This window comes from Vicugna pacos, chromosome 7 (genome assembly GCF_048564905.1).
Source record: "Vicugna pacos chromosome 7, VicPac4, whole genome shotgun sequence".
Lineage (NCBI taxonomy): Eukaryota > Metazoa > Chordata > Mammalia > Artiodactyla > Camelidae > Vicugna > Vicugna pacos.
In genome coordinates, this window is record NC_132993.1 from 76,703,914 (window position 1) to 76,723,747 (window position 19,834).

Below are 19,834 nucleotides of genomic sequence, written 5' to 3' on the forward strand. Positions count from 1 at the left end.
TTTTAAATGTTCAAGTTCATGCTAGATTTCTCCTTCCATACCACAGAGAATCAGGAACTGGCCCTAAACTCCTTCTGGTCCCCAGCATCATGGCCTGTGTGAGAATCTGCTCCATGCTCAGCAGACTCAGCTTTGAGAAGATGCTCCACATCTTCTCCTTTCTCAGGCTGCCTCAGTGATGCTCAAGGACTTGCTGGAACACTATCGGGGCAGATGACTTTCCTGTGGTTGGGGATGAACTTGAGTTAAGTCAGCCAAGCCTGGGCCCTTGTGACCACAGATGCCCAGTTAATCTGGCAGCTGCGGGGATGAAGGGTGTGACCAGTGGCCACAGGAGAAATCACAGCTGTCTGGCCGGACCAGCAACATACTCAGCCCTTTGGCACAAGTACAAGGCCTGCCCTGGCCAGCCAAGTTCATGCATCACACAGGCCTAGCCTTCCTTTACAAGGGCATCACGGTTCACCCATGAGGCAGCCAAGAGGCATCAGGAGACATCTTCTGCCTATTGTATCCTTGGAAATAACCTGGTGACTTCAGTTTTATGCAACAAAAAAATCTAAAGTCCATGCAGGCTGTGTGGAAAATCGAGCCAATATCTTTCAAGCCACACACAGAGCAGGCAACTCGAGATGGACTGAAACACATCCATGTTTCCCACTGGCTTTCTGTAGTCAAGGCTCTTAGGACATCAAATCCAACCCCTATCTATTTTCAATTCAGGGTACTTGTTGGCTTCTGCTGAGACATTGATTTGATGAGTGGCATTCTGTGGAACTACGGACATGAGATGTTGAGCTCACAAATGCATGATTTATCTCAGGATTCTGAAATGAGAAACGCACCTATCGATGGCACACTGGAGGCTGGGAGATTCTGAGAAAGCATTTCATGCATATAAATGGCACATGCGAGGAAAAAATTTGCTTATGGTTACAATCCCGAAGCCAGGGACCCTCCCCCCGCCACTGTGCTCTCCATCCCTGCGGAGTGACGGCTCTCCGCGAGAAACCGCTGGGATTAGATGATCCTGCATTTGGACACCCATATGCCGCCTCATTTATCTACCTGTGACAGGGACGGTGCTGGAAGAGAATCAAAAGATGACAAATTGCTTCTGGTTTTAAAGGAGCTGTTCAGGCTGGGTGTACGCCCAGGGGGAAGCAGATTTCATGCCAGCAGCCATCACTTCATCCCGTTATAAGGCCACCTTTTGGCAAACACCAACCGGCAGATGATTGCTGTCTCCTTTCACCAGTGGATTTAAAGACACTGGCTCTGCAAGCCTGAAATCCAGTCATTCCGCAGATGTGTGCAGCAGAGAGCAGACCTGCCCACACACTGCTGTGAGGCAGGATGGCAGGCACTGGAGAAGAGTTCCAGATGACAGGGATTTTTCCCATGTTGAGGCAGACAGATAACAGAGGAATGATTTTGCAGGATTCCAGAGCAGAGAGACAGTATCAGCAAATGACTCTGGGAAAGACTGACTTGTGTAAGACAAGAAGATAAAAATTCCTAGGATACTGGCCACTGGAATCTGCTTTTGCAGATACAGAAAGCCTCCCTACCCCCCAACCCCCCACCCCAAGCTTCCAACTTCCCTGGGAACAAGGAAGAGGCACACTGGAGTTTCAAGATGGTTTCAAGACCTGAGCAAAACGTGAGCCCTCCACAACCCCTCTGCTTACAGCCAGTGGTCCAGCCAAGGCCGGACATCATTCTGGCTGTGACCCTTCTCCCTTCTTTCCAGCCGATGCTTCCTCTCTGGGAATGTCCATATAAGTCACGGTTGATACATTCAGTCCTCTGGTGGTGAACTTTCCTCTACCCCTCCAGTTTGTGTTTCCTCTCTGCCATGTGCTGGAATTCGCAAGGCTGGAGAGGCACCTCATTCTCTGCTTATGAACCCAGATGCCAGGTGCCTTTTCTAAGCATTGTACTTATATCTACTCATTTTACCCTCCTGATGATCTATGAAATAGGTACTACTATTTATTATCCTCCTTTTTTAGATGGGGAAACTGAGGCCCAGAGAGGTTGAGGAATTGGCTGAAGGTCACCTTGCTGGTCAGTAGCAGAGCCACAGTCACGCCCAGACAGCTTGGCTGCAGGATCTGGCTTGTTCTAACCTGGCTGCTGCCTCTCCACCACAACCCTCTTTCAAACACGGCAGCGGGCCCCATGTGGGCACTGGTCAGGCCCGGCCTTTCTCTGTCCCAGCCTCTGGAGTTCAGTGGGTGCCAGAACTGGAGCACAAAGCCTGCAGTGTGAAAAGACAGAGGCTCATCTCCATTCCCCTGATGGGTTTCGAAATTCAGGCCAGACGTCCGAACGTCTGTCTTGTGTGTGTTTGTTTTGAACACTCCGCCATGCCGCCCCAGATGCTTCATAGGTGGTCTCTCTGTTCTCCTTCCTTAGACAAACACCTGGTCCCCTCGCCTCAGACCTCCTGCCTCTGGCAACGCTCCTGCTGCTGGTGACTGATGTTCCCTGCTCACCTCATTATACATTTCAGCTAAAACCTCCTATTTTCCATGTGGCAGTGAGGCATATTTATAGGACAAGTCACATGCCCAGGCGTTCTCAAGTTCATCATTTTGAATAATAAACTGGAGCACAGCTGCCATGCCCATTCCACAGATGGGCAAGGAGAGGTGGGAGGTCACAGTGAGGTGGCCAAGGAGTCCTAAACTGCCAGGTCTCTTGAGCCACTTATACACAATTCTCTCTCCAGATTGCTTCCTCTCATCTTCCTGTTTAATAAACTTATCAAAGGCTTGGGAGTGAGAGATGTTATCAAGATCAAGTTGTATTGTATCTGTGTCTGCACACCAGCTCCCAGAACACTAGCAAGCAACTCCAAGCTCATGTGGCAGGAACATCAATGCTTAGCTTTCTGCCAAAACCCATTCTCACTAGTAGGTTTACATGTATGAAACACATACGTGGAGGTTGTGGTCTGCATAATTCTCTTGCCACCCGTCATAACTAATCAGAATGCTGAGTGGATTTTGTCTCCCATGGAACACAACCAACTGCATTCTGCATCTGCTGAAATGACCGTGACTTTTGTTCTGATGGAATCTTCTGGCCAAGAAATCAAAGGGTAGCTCATAACCTATAAGAAGACTGGGTAATGTTCCTTCAGAGTCAAAACTGTAAGATTGTTTTTCAAATAGTTATTAGAGAGAGCTCGGATCCCAGGTGAAAGAGATATGAGAGAGTAAAGGATGTATTTGTTTGTTGCAAGGAGTCTGGAATTCGAAACTACAAAGGTTGGGAGTTTCAGAAAGGAAGACTTGCCTCCAATAGTGGACACACTACTTTTGTTGCTGCTGTGCATTTTTTCCCCCCACTGGGGTCTCTGTTCATGGAAAATGCCTTGCGGTGAGAGTTGGGAGTCCTGAGTACTAGTCCCAACTCTGCCCCTATCAGGTGCATGACGTTAGGAAAGTTGCTGAACTTCTTTGAGCTTCCAAATTTGGGAAGCCAGCCCCCACCAGTCTACCTTACTGAGCTGTTACTGAAAATGAACACGCTACGTGAGAGTGCTTCATAAGTGGCAAGATGCTGTAGACATTTCTAAAGATATATGATCACCCTCAAAAGGCGGTAGTGAGAACAGAAGCCTCTCATCTCTGTTTTCAAAGGAATCATCTTCTAGAGATAATGCTGAGAAGTGGCATTTGGGAGCGTGACCACGGAAGGCAGTCGGCGTCACGGCAGTCAACGTCACCGCATCCCAAAGCAGGCAAGAGTGCACTGTTTCACTCCTTTGCCATCTCTACTCGTGTTCGCCCTCGAGTCCTTCTCTCACCATCCAATGCAATACTTGGCACACAGTGGGCACTCATAAACATGAGACCAACCAAAGAAGGCCAGTCTAAACTCTGAGTTTCTTGGGTGCAGAAAGCTCATCTGTGGGAAATAAACTGGGGGACTTCCAGAAGCCTGAGTCTAGGGTGACCAGTCGACTTGGACTTGGATTTCTGGGAACATCTGGTAACTTGACCTGAGCATCATATTTGAATATCCATTTTGCCTCCTTCCAGCTGGCAGGAAATAAAGTATCTGAACAAAGGGAAGTCTGGAGGAAGGCATGCGTGTCTCTGAGTTCCTAAAGAGGGGGTCCCTAAAGATTTATAGCTTGGGCATTTTTTCCCCCTTTTGCCCTCACTGGTTTCAATTTCCCTAGCTGACACCATCTTCTCATCGTCAGGAATCCGACAGGATCACACCCCTTTTATTTTTCCTGCATCAGATTATCACCTCTAAGATATCTGCCTGATCCCTGTTGGTGGCTTCTTGCCACCAGCTAAATCTTCTCCCTAACAGCCCGAGGCACTGGGCGCAAAATGGCAGCCTTCAGCAGGACTAGGACCTGGAAGTTTCGGGAGTGGTCTGAGCAGTATTCACCGGGAACACACGTGTGCAGCAGATCTGACTGGTGCACGTAGCACGGAAATTACATTTTGGGCCACTAAGGAGGTGTGATCGGTGAGGATTTCCCCTTTAAAAACTTACAGCAAAAGCCTGCCTGAGACCATTCAATATTCATAAATGGAAAGCAGAGATGGCGTTTCTGTTCCGCCAAGAGCCACAGCTATTTATCACAGCAAATGACTGAAATAGTTGTACGTACAATGCTTTACTCAGTGCTGTAAATTACTGTATACAGGAGATTAAACTTAAGCCTAATGCTACCCTTGAGCTTCAACAGCTGAGTCCTCTAAATGGATACCCGTTAAGAGGACAGAATCTTTTTCTTGGTTACTATTTAAAAGTGTATCTCTATTAAAAGCTTGTCTTAAACATAAATTACCAAGAAGCCTGTCCCTGGCCCCAGGCAGGCTCTTCCTCAGGGCACTGACTCAGAGTCACATCCAAATGACACAGTGATGAGCCTGGGACTCTAAGCACGTGCTGTGCTGACCTCCAGAGGGAGGGAGGGGACGGGGACTTCACAGGGGGCTGAATGAGCACTTACTTCCGGCTTGGGGCCAGAAGAGGGGTGGGGAGGGCTCTGCTGGGCCTTAAGGAGACCTTCATAATTAAAATGACCCTGAACTCCACCACGTCAAGGAAAATGCTTCTTCCAGATTCTGCTGTTCTGTAAAGAATTAAGGAACCCTGACCTGGAGCTGCAGCTCCACTTTTCCTAGCTACATTTTATTCTCCAAGCACTTGCTCCTCAAAGTGTGGTCCATAGACCAAAAGCATCAGCTCACTCGGGAGCATGTTAGAAATATAGACCTGCTGAATCCGAATCTGCATTTTAGCAAGAAACCCCCTTGGGAATCCAGGGGTAAGTCAGCAGGTGTTAATAGGGAGGAGCCCCTGGATTGTCACACTGAGAATCATTACATGTGACAAACAGGATTTATGGGAACAGGTCCTAACAGTGGACTGTAGAATTCTGGGCCCTCTTTTGTCCAATTATACTTCAGAACATTTCCAGGAACTTGAGAGAGAACTTTTTATCAGCTGGGAATGAATGTATCACTCTCAACTAGAGAGATGACCCAAAACATCCCAGGGTGTAAAACAGAGTGAATTAGCAAAAAGCTCATACTTTATAAATTGATCAGGATGCTTCTAATCTTCCTGTGAGTCGGGAGGCTGAAAATGCATGGCAGTGTTTTGAACCAGGATTTCTATTTCTGTTGTAATTACCAGTTGACTTTAGGTGGAATAAGTACGTGAAAATGGAATAAATACGTGTTGTTTGAGAAGATAGAGATCCTGAACAACTATAGTCTTTACTAGAAAAAAATTATCATTCAATACGTATGTTACAAACTTAATGGTAATCACTAAATAAATAGACAAGTAAAATAAAATGTACTGTGACCAAACTAGCAGAGGAAAAAATGGGAAGAGGGTTAAGAAAACTTTGCTAATCTAATGGAAGGCAGGAAAGAAGAACAAAAGCAAATAAAATATGGTACACAGAAACACAAATTAAAAGACAGAGAGAAGTTCAAATAGAAAAGTAATCACAATAAATGCAAATGGATAAAACTTACCCTATTAAAAGATACTAACAGATTGGACTTTTTAAAAAGCCAGTTATATACTGCTTAAAACAAAATGACACACGAAAATAAAAGATTAGAAAGAGATAAGGCAAATACCTATCAGCCAAAAGAAAACTGGGCAACAGTGTTAATCAGGTCAAATAGGGTCTAAGGTAAAGCATTAAGAGCGATGAAGACTCCACCACTAAAATGATATGAGTCATAAACTTATATGTATCCTTAGCACAGCCTCAAAATTGTAAAGTAAAAGGTGTGAGAATTCCAGGAGAGACTGACACACTTACAACCATCATAGGAAACCCCTTTTCAGAAATTAAAGTCCAAAGCAGACAAAAATGGTGAGGATATACAAGATTTGAATAACAAAGTAAACAATTAATATATGGAACTCTGCACGTAAAAGGGAGATGATACAAATTTTCTAATCACACACGACACGTTAAAAAAGCACACTGGTCACATGCTAGTGTGATGGCAGAGGAAGTAGCCTAAGTCATAACTTTCCCTGGCCATCACAAATTAAACTGGAAATCAAAAATAAAACTATAGTAGGGCCTTCCTCAGCACCCTTTATGTTTGGAAACTAAAACCACACTCCTCAATTACCACTTGGCAACGCTGTGATTTTTTTTCTACGTGTGGCCTAGTTGCTATGGGACCAGGTTAATTTACATGACATTTGTCAGGGGTATCACCAGAAACAGGAAACTCCCCAAGCCATTATAGCTTCATTATTTTGTACTTTGAACTAAATTCTAAACCAAAGGGAAGGTGAAGTACCTGACTCCAGGAAGAAAAGAAGGGATGTTCGTGGGTTAATTATGACCTAGTCACACAGCACCAGAAGCTGCAGTTGGCTCATTCCCCAGATCATGCCCGCTCTGCCACCCTACACCTGTCTCTTGTTGCTAGTCACTACCGGTTGGATGCAGAGACTATCCTGGAAGTGCTCTCGGCACCTGGGAAAAGGGGCTATTCAAGTGACACGGCATCCTATGACTAACAGGGTCCTGGAATAGAGCAAATCCTGTAGTTGACACTTTGTATGGGACTTTCTGTCTGCTCTTTCACAGGGCCAAGCACTTCTAAAAAATGATCATGGAATTCTGCATAGGAGACACACAAGAAAAATATAGGTCCATGTGTCCCAGGGGTAGAGAGTGCACCCCCAAGAAATCCCCTCAAACCAATTCAAAACCAACCAATGGCCCTTCCTCTGGATGGTGCTGCCAGTTCAACACAACTCCAGTGGCTGGCGGAATAATGAAAGAAATACTAAAAAGAAAAACATCAACAACCCAGAAAGGATAGAATGCAGGATGGGGGCGACATTGATCAAATCACACTGATGACAGGCCTGCAAGCTGTGTGGGTCAGTGGGGGCTGGGGGAATGGAACGGTAAGAAAATAAAAGAGAAGGCCATAGTTCTTTTGCTTGTGCCATGGGCACCTAGGGTGGGCAAAACAGCCCAGTGGGCTCCTGGCTCACAAACAGAAGCCACAGAGTGGGGCAGCTCTCAGGGCACCCCTGCCTCCCCGGGCCTCCTCACTGTCTCCCAGCCCCTCCCAAACATCACCAACACCGCCTCCCTTCAAAGAGTAGTTGAGGCAAAGGTCTGTTGTCAGAGCAGAGGCTCCCCAGCCACAGGGTGAGTGTCACAGTGGTAAGAGTATGACAGGGGCAGCTGAGAAAGTGGCACAAGACTTTTCAGAGCTGCTGCCCTCCTTGAACGCACTGGTAACTTGACTCTTAGGTGCCTGGAGAGAGTGCCACCAGCAGGATGGTGCCCCAGAGCTGACAGTATCTCAGGTCACTGGGCTAGGAGGTCAGCCTGGGCTGGAGTCAATGCGACCTGACTACTGGGGCGAGACGCAGCGGGGATCCTGGTGGAGGCAGGCAAGTCTGAGAGGCAGAGGCGTATGTATGGGGTGGGGGCAGCCACTTAGAGAGATGAGCAGAAAACCACAGCCACGCATAGCACGAGGGAAGCCAAACTCATCTCAGAAAAATATATCTCTGGAGAAGCCTCAGGAATTTGAAGAAATAATTCCTGGGAGAGAAAAGCAAAGCATCTATGATGCTAATAAACAAACAAAGAACAGGGTTAGTCAGAAACCAAACCTGACACAGAAATCTGTAGTTCCAGTTTTGTAAAACAAAGACTACACTTGCTGTCTCTGGAAAAACATGATTATTCATTCTATGGGAAGTAGGATTCATCACAGTGAAATGGTTTACTTACTCTTTCATCATTTATTCCCCTCAATATACATTTCCCCCCAGACTTATTTATTTCCCATGTGCCTCCTACACAGCGTTCCCCAATCCGCACTCATTTTCCAGAAGTGCTCAGCCTTATAAAAGAACAGAGGAAGGGTCCCCGGCAAACTCTTTACTACATATGTCCTCAATTCCAGGATATCATCAATTGTAAGATGCCACACCAACTTAATAGCACCTTTTCCAGGAAAAAAGAAAATCTGCCATAGTAATTAAACATATGATACGGGAAGAAGTACTTTGACTTTAGAAACAATAGGGCTTGGAAGCTTCTTTATAGACCCCCAGCATCCGTGAGGGGAGCCTACACATGGTTCCTTGTATGTGACACCTTGGGAAGGAATTCTCAGCGAACCCAGCTAAGCACTCAGAACCAGCTCCCCAAGCAAATATCCCAGAATACCTCTTCCTAAAAGAGAACTGTGATGGTGGAATTGCAGGTTGAACAGAACGGTTGGTACCATCGGGGAGAGAGGTGAAGATGATGGATAATCAAAACCACCCTTGAAAACCCTTCTCATAATGTACAGTAGACACACTTTGGGGAGAGTGGGCTCTCTCCAAGACCAGTTTTTCCTCCAGGATTGGAACAGACCTTTGTTTCTCTGCTCGGCACCAGATGAAGGGGTTGGCTTGCATCTGGGACCACACTATTAACGAAAAAAAGTGCATTATTATTATTATCTTCATCACCCAGTGCATGTGGTTAAATTCAGATAAATGAAGAGTGATGGGACATGAAAGCAAAAGAGATGCGTTTTTGTTTTTGACTCCAAGACTTGTGAGTGCTTTGATAGGCTGATAGCTGCTGAGAACCTCTGGGGGTGCATCTGGCTCAAAGCCTTTCCCAGGCGTGTGTGTTCACCCGAACTCCAGCCCTCGAGTACTCTGATTCACTGCTCCGGGGAAGGACTGCTGCTTGGGAAATGCTGTTCGGGAAATGCTGCTCGGCTTGCGGCTCAGGATGGGGAGAATTCCAAAATGACCTTTTGCATCAGTGCTGGCAACATTCTTTGCTCGGATTTAAATAAAGCATTGACTGTTCCCCTCATTTTCCTTGGTGATGCAGCTCCAAGGAATGCAATGGAGCAGCCTGGACAGCGAGGACGAGCCAGTGATGAGTCAGAAGCCAGGGGTCATGGAACAGTGACAGGCATCCAGAGCTCAGCTGTGGTCAGGGATCAAAGCAGCAGCCTGCCCAATGCTCAGAGAGGAAGGACAGTCCCCCACATCAGCCTCTCCAGCTGCATCTGAACAGAGACAGTCATTCTCTTTCAAGGAGCGACATCCTCTACACGAGCCTCCTCGCTTACGTGGGGATTTGGCTTATTCACAATTGGCAAGTAATTTCCCTTCCATGCTTGCTTCCTCCCTCCTTTCTTCCAAGATTCATTTTTTAAAACATGTACTGAGCACCTACTGTAGATCCAGCACTCACTGTGTCTTGATGCAGGAAACACAATGGTGAGCACAATGGCAGGGCTCCTTGAAACTCCGAGCCTGTGGGGTGTGTGTGTGCGTGCGCACACGTGTGCACAACAGGAATAGAGAAGTAAACAAGCATTTGCAACGGCTGTCATATACACTAATGCTGGTGAAGAGGCGGGTGCCAAGAGCACTTAAATTGGAATTGGAGAGTCCTTCCTTCTACCTGTCTGTGCACCAAGTCAGGAAATGTGCTTCATGCTGGGACTCAGGGATGCCTAAGACACAGTATCAGCCCTCGGGAGCTCAGTGTCCAGCGCTCACGGGTGACTCTGCTACACAGTGATCGGTGCCATAGGATCTGGGGAGGATGTGGGGATACAAGGGGTACAGGGACCAGCTGCCAATTTAGTCGGGTGGTAGCTGAGCTCAGCAGAAATGTGGACACTTAGGGTGTTGCTAGCCTAAAAAGAGGTCTATCCATGATGTAAAAATGAAGTCAACTGCACTTGGTTAAAAATCCCAAGACATTAAAAACGGCTATTGTCAAGGTCAACAACAGCCTTCGGTGGCAAATCTAGTAACCTCTGCTCTTTTCTCCTCTCATTCAACCACTTGGCATCTGACTGGCTTCTACAAAACACTTTGTTCTCTTGGCTTCCATGTCATCATCCTCTGTTGCTCTTCCTACCACGTCCCTGGCCGTTCCCCGTTTAACGAACCCTAAAGGTTGACCTCTCTCTTTTCTAATTCAATCCCTCTGTAAATTCTGTTAGCTACGTTTCCAAAATCGATCTCAAATTTATCCTCTACTGTCCATCTACACAGCGATGCATCAGTCCCTTCGAGGTCTCCTGGGCTCCAAGACACAAGAGTGATCTTCTAAAAACACAAACCAGACCATGTCTTTCCCTCATGCAGGGCCCTCCACACTGACAATGAAATCTAAACTCTGGACTCTGCCCTTACAGGACTCTTAGTTCTGGTCCCACTCATCTCTCTGCAGCCCTCACACACACCTTCGCCTGTGTGCTCTTCATAAAGCTCGATCGAGCTTTTGTTTACATTATTTAACCTACCAGTACACGGGCTTCAGGAAAGCCACACTCTTACCTGTCTTTTTCACCACTGTATCTGCAGCACTAGAACAACGCCTGGCATATAGTAGGTGCTCAACAAATACTTCTCAAATAAGCAATTGAATCAAAGCCATGTGACCCTGAAGAAGGTACTCCAAGAGATTCAGCCTTCAAGAAACAGGTTTGGATGGGAGTATAAGTAGGTGTTTTTTTTTTCCCCAGTAAAAGATGAATTCAATTATCCTAAAGCTATGAAGACCCTATTAATCTATCTCTAAATATGAGCTGAACCATTACATTTGCTGTTTATTTGCAACATTTCCACCTGATTTACAGAAACATGCAAAAAAAATAGGGAATTTCGTTGAATTTAGAGGAAATTACCTGCTGTTTGTCGGAGGTCTCTTGGATCTGCTCATTTGTTGGAGATAAATAAAAAACTGTAGCAGAACTGATGATGGTACCCACTTCACCTCTTCTACAAGCTTGCTTCTTTTTACTTTTTGATACTTAAAGGGCTATCCAAGTGCTGTGGCCAAGGCTCTGAACACATTCCTCCCTGCTGACTTCCCTCAAAATTGTGCCCAAGTTCTTCAGCTGTGCCACCAAGCAGATAACATCAGTGGCGTAGGTCAGAAAGGTGAGAAAGAGACAGGGGGCTCAGCTGCCCCGAAGCACCCGTCATTCAGTCTCCAGCATCCCACAGGGGACAAAAACAGCCCTTCTGTATTGAGGTTTAGTTATGGTGCTGCAGAGAGTTTGCAATCCAACACATTTAACCAGTACAGCAATTAAAATGATCTAGACTCAGACATAGGTTGGAATGCTGGTTCTTCCACTTATGAAAGCCTGACCTCGAGGAAATTTCTTAAATTCTCTGAGTCTCCCCATTCTTGGGTGTGAGGTGGGGATAACATGACCATAGTACCTTAGGGTGGCCATAGGATTACACAACAAAAAGCTTAGCATATGAAAGTGCAGTAAGTACGTTCCCATTATTGTTCTTGTTGTTCTTAGTATTTTTGTCTTCCATTATTAGCAGAGTAAAAAGAAAAGGCAGAAAAAAAAAAAAACAGGGTCTGGGGCCAGGTCAACTGGCTGTGTTTGAGACACCGCTTTAATTCTAATTTGAGCAGCAGCAATTTCAAAATACAAAATTTGAAGTGGAGCCAAAGGTAGTCCTACTTCATTGTAGATTCTGTCAGATGTAATGCTTGATTTAAGACACCCATCTGTTAGTCAGTCCATCATTATTTTCCTTAGGGATCTTAGGATCAATTACAGGGATTTCCTTAGGACCTATCGTATGGCTGCACTTCACAGGGGTGGTGGAAAGATGAAGTAAGAAGAAACAATAACAGATATTATTTCTGAGGCCGAAAGATATATCAAGCCAGGAGTCACTCTGGATCGGGGATACATTCATCAAATTAAGTTTAAAAAAGAATCCCACTAACAAAATCAAGTTTGCACAGATTCACATGCTCTTGCCAACCCTGATTAGTTAATACTGTCAGACTCGACAAAGAATATGTTTGATGAGCCCAATTTCCTTTAATTATTTTATACTCCTCTGGTATAAATAATCTAGTCTCATAAGAGACAATTCACAATAACAACAGAAATTTAATCTCAACACACAAATCCAACTTAATTGACCCAAAACTCTAGCCCTGCTCTGTGACAATCTACACCGTCAGAAACGAAGTCCTGGCAGGATAATTAGCTGGTGATGATCCCAGGGAAGCCCAGGGGCACTGACATTGGGAGGGACTGACTTTCTCTAGGGCTTAGCAGCACAAATGGTTTGTTTCCTCCTCAACTAGAGGTCACCCGGAGATAGACAAAATAAAAAGTACAATTGCAGGAAACCCTGGAATGTCATTAACGAGGCTTCCATGTGCGGCCCTGCTGGGCGACGCTGCTCTTGGTACCCACCCAGCATCGGCATCTGGATGTGCACGGGAGGGATGGAGGCGCCAGCTTCCAGGAGCCAGTGACTGTCACTCATTTATTTTGCGGCTCAGCCCCTCTGCTTCAGCTCACAGTTCATTAAACTCTACTGCATCACCATCAACATGCAAAACAGCTACTTGAAGGGCACTCAAAAATATAATCAGAAGAGGGAATAAAGTGTCCTCTCTGAGAAACAGGGAAAAAAGACGAATCCTCTCTTATCTACTGAATGACATCTAGGTTCTTTGGTTCTAACATATATATTTTTTAAGTAGCAGTGATATCCAAGAATTGTCTCTGTTTGATGGATGGGGTGTGGAGCCGTATAGGTCTCTGCTTTTCAGCACCAAATGTGGCTGAAAAATTCTGAAGGATCTATGTATAGCGATGTGTTATTTCTTTTGCCATTTTTCCCCTTTTTTGATTTTGAGGTAGGAAGGACTGCAACTTTATGGACTTCTGAAACACATCTTGTTTTACCCTTTGAGCATGACTGTGATGGGAAAATTCTCCTGACCACCAGCTCTGTGGAAGCTGAAATAGTAAACTTTCTACATGCTGCCATGTGATTCCACAGAAGTTATCTCTCAGCTTAGTGTGCCTGTGCAAACATGCTCATTTTAACATGGAGAAAAACTTAAATATGGAAAAGTGCAGAATATGATGTGACAAACGGGGATGTCACATTTTATGTCAGTGGTTTTCAGCTGGGGGCGATTTTGTCTCCTAGGGGACACTGGCAATTCCTGGAGACAGTTTTCACTGGCATGACTGGGGGCGGGGGCTGCTACTGGCATCTAGTGGGTAAAAGCCAGGGAAGACGTTCAATGTCTTACAGTGCACAGGATGCCCCCAGCACAGAATCATCCAGCCCCCACTCCATGTGAATAGCACTGCTGTTGAGAAACCGTTCTTTACGGTAGTTCATTATGTAAATATATTAGGAGATGAGGCCAGAAAAAAATCATCTCCTTTCATTTAGGCAAATCACACAACTTCATCAATGTTCAACTCAATTACAAAACCATGGCTTGGACCTACCTATTATTTTTCCCTTTAGTTACAATATTTCAAATTGATTAAAATTATGAAACTACTAAAAGCAATAAAAATATTTTTCCCTTGCAGGTAACTTGCACCTCCCATTTGGGGATTATATGTAGGCTCATGCACACAAATGAGATCCGCCACATACACACATGCACGCACCACACACAGAGGATTCTTCTGGGAAGATATGGCAGTAACATTCTTTCTGGGCTGAGGCTGGGACCTATCACAGCAGACACAAGAGGACGAGTCACAAATGTCACCCTCACACTCCACGGTAATCACAAGTGAAAATCCTTGGGACAAGATTTCATTATAAATCTCTGTAGCTTATCACTTACTTAATGATAGCTTAACTTTTTTTTTTTTAACCAAGATTTGTTCCACCACTGTGCTAAATACTTTCCACGAGAGAGTTCTTTTAATCATCACAACAATCTTAGGAGATAAACTACTATCCTATTTTAAGAATGAGATTGAAGCACAGAGAGGCAAAGTAACCTGCCCAAGGTCACACAGATAATAAACAGTAGAGCTTGAACTTGATTCTAAGCAAACTGACCCCAGAGAGGCTAGTCTCAACCACAAGGCTCTTACATCTGGTCAGTGCATCAAGCCACAACTCGGGCTGGACAGCTCTGAGGGCTAGGGATGCGTGGAGAGTGGGGTCAGGACTTCCAAAAGGAGGCAGTTTTCCCCCCTTTTCTACCGCTATGCTTATATAACCTCATCAAATCACCTAAGGGACTTCAGAAACAAACCAATCCCTCAAAATCCTAGGTCTACAGGGTAGGGATTTAAAAAGCATCTAAAGGGCCCTTGCACAGACTGAGGAAACAGGCCCAAGGGGCCCACACAGGTGGGGTGGCACAGAAGGTGGCCTGCAGAGATCCCCCACCCGCGTGCCAAGCGGAGGGTCCCTCTGCCCTGAGCAGCCCGCACGCCTGCTTTTTACATCCGGGACACCACCCTGGGGCACAAAGTCAGGAACAACAGGAATGCAGCCAGTCCTGGGAGTGGGGCCTCACGTGACCCCTGTACGGGGAGGTAGCCCAGGCCTGGTGGACCTCGGCAGGGACCCCAGAGAGATGCTGGGAGCTTCGTGGTTTTTCCAAAGGAGCTGATGTGGGGGCCTAACGTGAATGTAAATCGTATTCCTAAAGCCACAGCCTCAGGACTCCTGGAGATGTAATCATCTTCAGCCTGACAACTCTTGCCTCCAAGAGTGTGGGAAGCCAAAGATGAATCACAGGCCAGAGTCCGTCGGCTGACCTCCGCGTGTGCATCCCCCGAGACAGGGCCAGAAACGAAGACAGGAAGCACTTGACTGAATTGGTTTTCCCATTTTTCATAAGAAACATCCAACTTAATAAAAAATAGCCACACTGTATTGACAAGAATAGCTACCTTTTATTTCCTTACTATGTGCCAGGAAACTCTACTTTATCTCTGCTCGCATGGTAAGTCTGGAAGGCAGGAACTATTGCCTTCACCTTAGAGGAAAATGAGGCTCAGAAAGGTCATGCAATTAACCCAAGGTCTCACAGCTAGTAACCAGGGTCTGTTTGACTCCAAAATTCATGATTTTTCCACAATGGCTTTCACTTCTTCACATTACTGTCAATCTCCAAAGTCCCCAGAACCAACTGCCTAAGTATACACACACACACACACACACACACACACACTTTTTTTGTTCAGCTTAACCAGACCACTGAAATCTTGAATGCTGCATGCATCCATCTCTCTGTATACACTACAATCCCTAAAATCAGGAGCCAAGTCACAAGTGCTGAGAAGGAACAAGTTTCCAAGAGAATACACAGTGCCGTTCCCCATCATTTAAAAAGGTGACAAGCCCAGGGTCTTAGAGCTGGGCGAGGCTGAGCTGGGATCTGGCCCTTGGTGTGCTGGGCCCTGGGTTGCATCCCTCCCACCGTACCCCAGCTCTGCTTCCCAGGGCCAGGCCAGCGATGGTGAACGTATTTCTCGGTGCTGGGAATACAGGGCTGAAGAGGTACATCCCTGGTCCTGAGAGGGTCCGAGAAGCTGTTGGATGTGCTGAGACAGTCCACAGATAACTGATATGCTGGCAGAAGGTGGGAAGTGGCCCAGGAGAACAGAGGTCTACAGATATGAAGAAGGATGAATCACGTCCAGCTGGTGGCAATTGGGAAAGACACCATGGGCAGAAGGGGGAGGGAATGACCCTGTGTTCTGGGTTTACCTGCAGGAAGGTGCCTCTCACCACTCATTCTGCACCGACAACCCCCTGTGGCAGGTAGAGTACCCATTTTACAGACAAGATGGAGAGGGAGGAGGCTACCTGCCCCAGGTCACACAGTTAACGGGGGAGTCACGTGAATTGCTTTGTGTGCCTTCAAAGCCCAAGTTCTGTCCACTACAATAAACTCCAAATGCTGCCCAGTGGAGCCCTGGTGGGTTGGGAGGCCAGGAGTAGGTCAGGGAGGTGGAGCACAAGCCTCCACCCCAATTGCAATCCCTGCGGCTCTGCTATGCACATACATTTATACTGAGGTTCGACAGACGAGGTTCCATTGGAAAGAAAGCTCTGCTGCTAACAAGTTTGCAGAGTTTGCAGCCTTGTACTGTGATATGCTACCTGGCATGTGAATGGGTCAGGCCGTGGAGTTTGGGACAAGGAAGGCATGTGACCCACACAGGGAGGCAGTGAGGCACAGTGGCTGAGCAAGCAGGCAGGCTAAGCACGTACTCCCCTCACTCTGGAGTGATGCTGCCTGCGTTCAAAATCAGGCTCTACATCTGTCTAGCTTCGAGAGTAAGGCACTCCTAAGCCTTAGCCCTTCAAGTTCAAAATGGGGGTCATATAAGTACCTACTTCTTGGGGGTGTTGAGAGAATTATGTGTTCAAAGATAAGGAAAGTACACAGCACATAGCACAACTCCTAGTGCTCAGCACAATGCCATTCCCATTAACCTGCTGATGACAACAAGGCTAGTCATAGGAGGTAAAACAGCAAAAAGACAAATACCAGAAAACTATAGGAGGAATTCTTAGGGCAACTAAGAAATCCTCGCTGCCCCCACAGCATTGCTCTGGTTCTAAGCGCCGCCTCGCTCTCTCCTGCCCTTGATAAATACGCGCTGAGAATCCTGGGACACACACCTGAAAGACAAGGGAGGCGCAGGTGCTTCCATCTGCTGAGCTGCGTGTGTCCCCATCGCTGCTTGTCAGCCGTTTCAGCAAGATGCTCAATGGAGACTGGGCTTTGGGTGATGAGATCAGTAACCCCAAACCCCCAAACTAATTTCCTGTCTCTGCTCTGAGCAGATGGCCACAAAACCCTCAGCTCTGCCCCTGAGCCCAACTTGCTCTTGTACCAAAAGGCCTAGGACAGAAGGAGGTGCCTACCTCAGCCAAGCCAAGCCCTAGAGGCCTCTTCTGCTGGAGAGATGGGGTCTTGCCTTGGGCAGGACTCTGCAGGGCACAGTGGGGTCCCAGGGCCCTTTTAGGTTCCTTCCATCAATGATCCAGCCAGTGAATTAAGTTCCCAGCATAGGTATTGATGGTTTATAGGATTTTCATCTATCTCATTCGCTGCTGTACCCCAGTGCCCAGAACAGAAGCGTATCCCCTGAATGAATGAATGACAATCATTCTCTGCACCATGATGAGACAGAAGCTGGGCCGCCGAGGTTCCTCGGTGGCTCACTGACCCGCCAGCAGTGCAGGACCTTCTCACCATTGCTCTGCTCTCATTTCCCCCACCTGTCACCTCAGCTGGCAGCACCACCACGGGGCCTCTGACAGTCTCCCCAGGAGAGCTGTGACCTTTTCTCTCTTCCCAGAAGAAAGGAGGGTCACTGGCTACAGAGTGCTGAGCAAGGAGGTCAGCGTGCGCCCAGCACACGACTTGCTCCTTCCGTGCTTTCTCTGCCAGAAACGAAAATGGTAGAGCTAGAAGTGCCCACGAAAGCCACTGCTCATGGAAGAGACAAGGAAACCAAAGCCCTGAGACACTGAGCAAGTAGCCCCAGTCACAGAGCTGGCTGCTGGGAGGGGCTGGAGACTCAATCTCTCAACAGAGCTCTTTGTCCAGCACTTTCTAGGAACCTCTGTGCCTATGCTGGTCAGAAAGTCTCAGAAAGTACCCCTGAAGCCTGGATTCTCTTTCTACATATTATAAACACAAAACACACCTACAGCATATACACAGACACAGATTATACACACATATGTAGCTATGAAAATGTCATGTACATATATACATATTCATTAGTGATATTAGGATGAATATAAATAAACTATTCTATAGTCCCAAGTACATTCACTGGAGAGCTTAAATAAGCTCATCTCCTTTTATTTTATACCTATTTATTACAGAACAGTGATAACTGAAGCGCTGGGGGAAAATGAGAAATTCTGCATGTGAGAAAGGGGAAACATGTAATTTGCAAAAGCGTATTCGATATTATAATTGCTTTGACTTTTTTTTAGGCACAATATGTAATGCGCTTTGAAATTCACCAGTAAAGGGGGGCTTTTGGATTTTTGTTCATCCAAAGGGAGGAGAGCTTAAGTCAAAAGATCGGAAAATACTGTTCTGGAACTCAGAGCACATTACAGCTTTGGAAAATGGCTGGTCCAACACCCCGTTTGAAGAGAAGGAAACTTCCATCCAGAGAGGTTAAGTCACTTCCTGTCTCAGGACAGTAGCTGTTTATTTGTTCCTAGGGGAGCGGCCCGTGGACATTATCTGTTGTATGTCCACGGCCTGCACTGAAGGAGGCCAGCCTCTGCTGCGGAACAGCAGAAGGGAAATTCTCACACTGAAGATGTTAAGATACAGAGGGAAAGCAAGTTCCCAAACACGCCTAGGTTTTTTAAAACAGGGATGATCCTTGGAAGAGGAGAAGCTGACCTTGTGACTTTACCACTCGCATTTCCCAGGGGCAGCACCCGCCCTGGTGCCGCCCCTCCTGTGAGTCAACCTGGGGAGACTCCAGCCGGCCCTCCCTCTCCAGGAAACCAGATGTCAGGCAGCAAGGCTGCAGGAATGGTTCCTCCAGCCACCACTGCCCCTCCCCTCTGTCACCTGTGGAGGTCACCAGCCATCGACCTAAACAGTGGGAGGTTCTCTCTGGTGTCCGGACAGGACTGAGCATTTCAGCAGAAAGACAGCAGCTCCTAAGGTAGTCAGCCTGGAAGCAGAGGCAGAGCCCCAGGGGGAATTCGCCCACGGCCTAGGGCCAAGGCAGACCTGGGGCGGACCCCAGGTGGGAGCACAGGGGAGGGCTTCTCCCTGCTTTTGGCCGGCGGCCAGGGCAGGAGTCCACTTACCGCAGTGGGACTGGAAGACCTGCGGCTTGACGACCTGGTTACAGGCACTGCACACCACGAGGTAGAAGTCGTCGTGTGCTGGGTAGTGGCCAAATAAATGCATATCTGTGGGGGAAAGGAAAACAGGTTGTTTTGAAAAAGCCACTAAGTCTCTGAAGGTGTATGGTTTCTTCTTGGAATATCCTCAAGGACAATTTTTCAAACAAGACATGCAGAAAGGCAATAATCCTTACGAAAGGGAATGCTGTTTGTCATAATGCGGCTCCCCACTCCCAGGAAAGGGACGGCCTCAGACAATCCCTCCTCATTTCCCTTGCAAATGGACAGCTACCACTGTTGGTTTGGTCAGTGGGGTGGGGGTGCCTGGAGTCACACTGTGCGGAATCACTCTGTCCTGAAAGCAGGCCCCAGTGTTAGCTGGGACCCAACAAGGTTCTAGTTATTTTAGGATGGACGGAGCTCCCCCAAACCCACTGCAATGTAAGCAGAGGCCTCTCAGGTGAGTGAGGGGGTGAGAAGGCCTGGGGAGAGAGGAATCATCCTGGCCTCAGTAGCTGCCTGGGTTCCCCATTGCCTGCAGGAGACACCAGGGGAAAAGGAAGCGTCCAGATGAGTGGCTTGTTGGCTGCTGTCATCACCCATTCTTTATCTGGCAAATATTTACCGAGGGCCTAACTGT

At 47.0% G+C, this 19,834-nt stretch overlaps 1 protein-coding gene across 3 annotated transcripts in view; it reads right to left on the minus strand.

Annotated features, from left to right (window-relative positions):
* The window catches only part of ATXN7L1 (ataxin 7 like 1), a 214,071-nt gene that overhangs the window by 117,043 nt on the left and 77,194 nt on the right, over window positions 1-19,834 (minus strand). For all 3 annotated transcript variants that reach the window (XM_015234556.3, XM_015234563.3, XM_015234564.3), the window contains exon 3: window positions 19,156-19,260. In XM_015234556.3, the coding sequence (XP_015090042.1) occupies window positions 19,156-19,260 (105 nt within the window). The remainder of the gene's footprint in view (window positions 1-19,155; window positions 19,261-19,834) is intronic.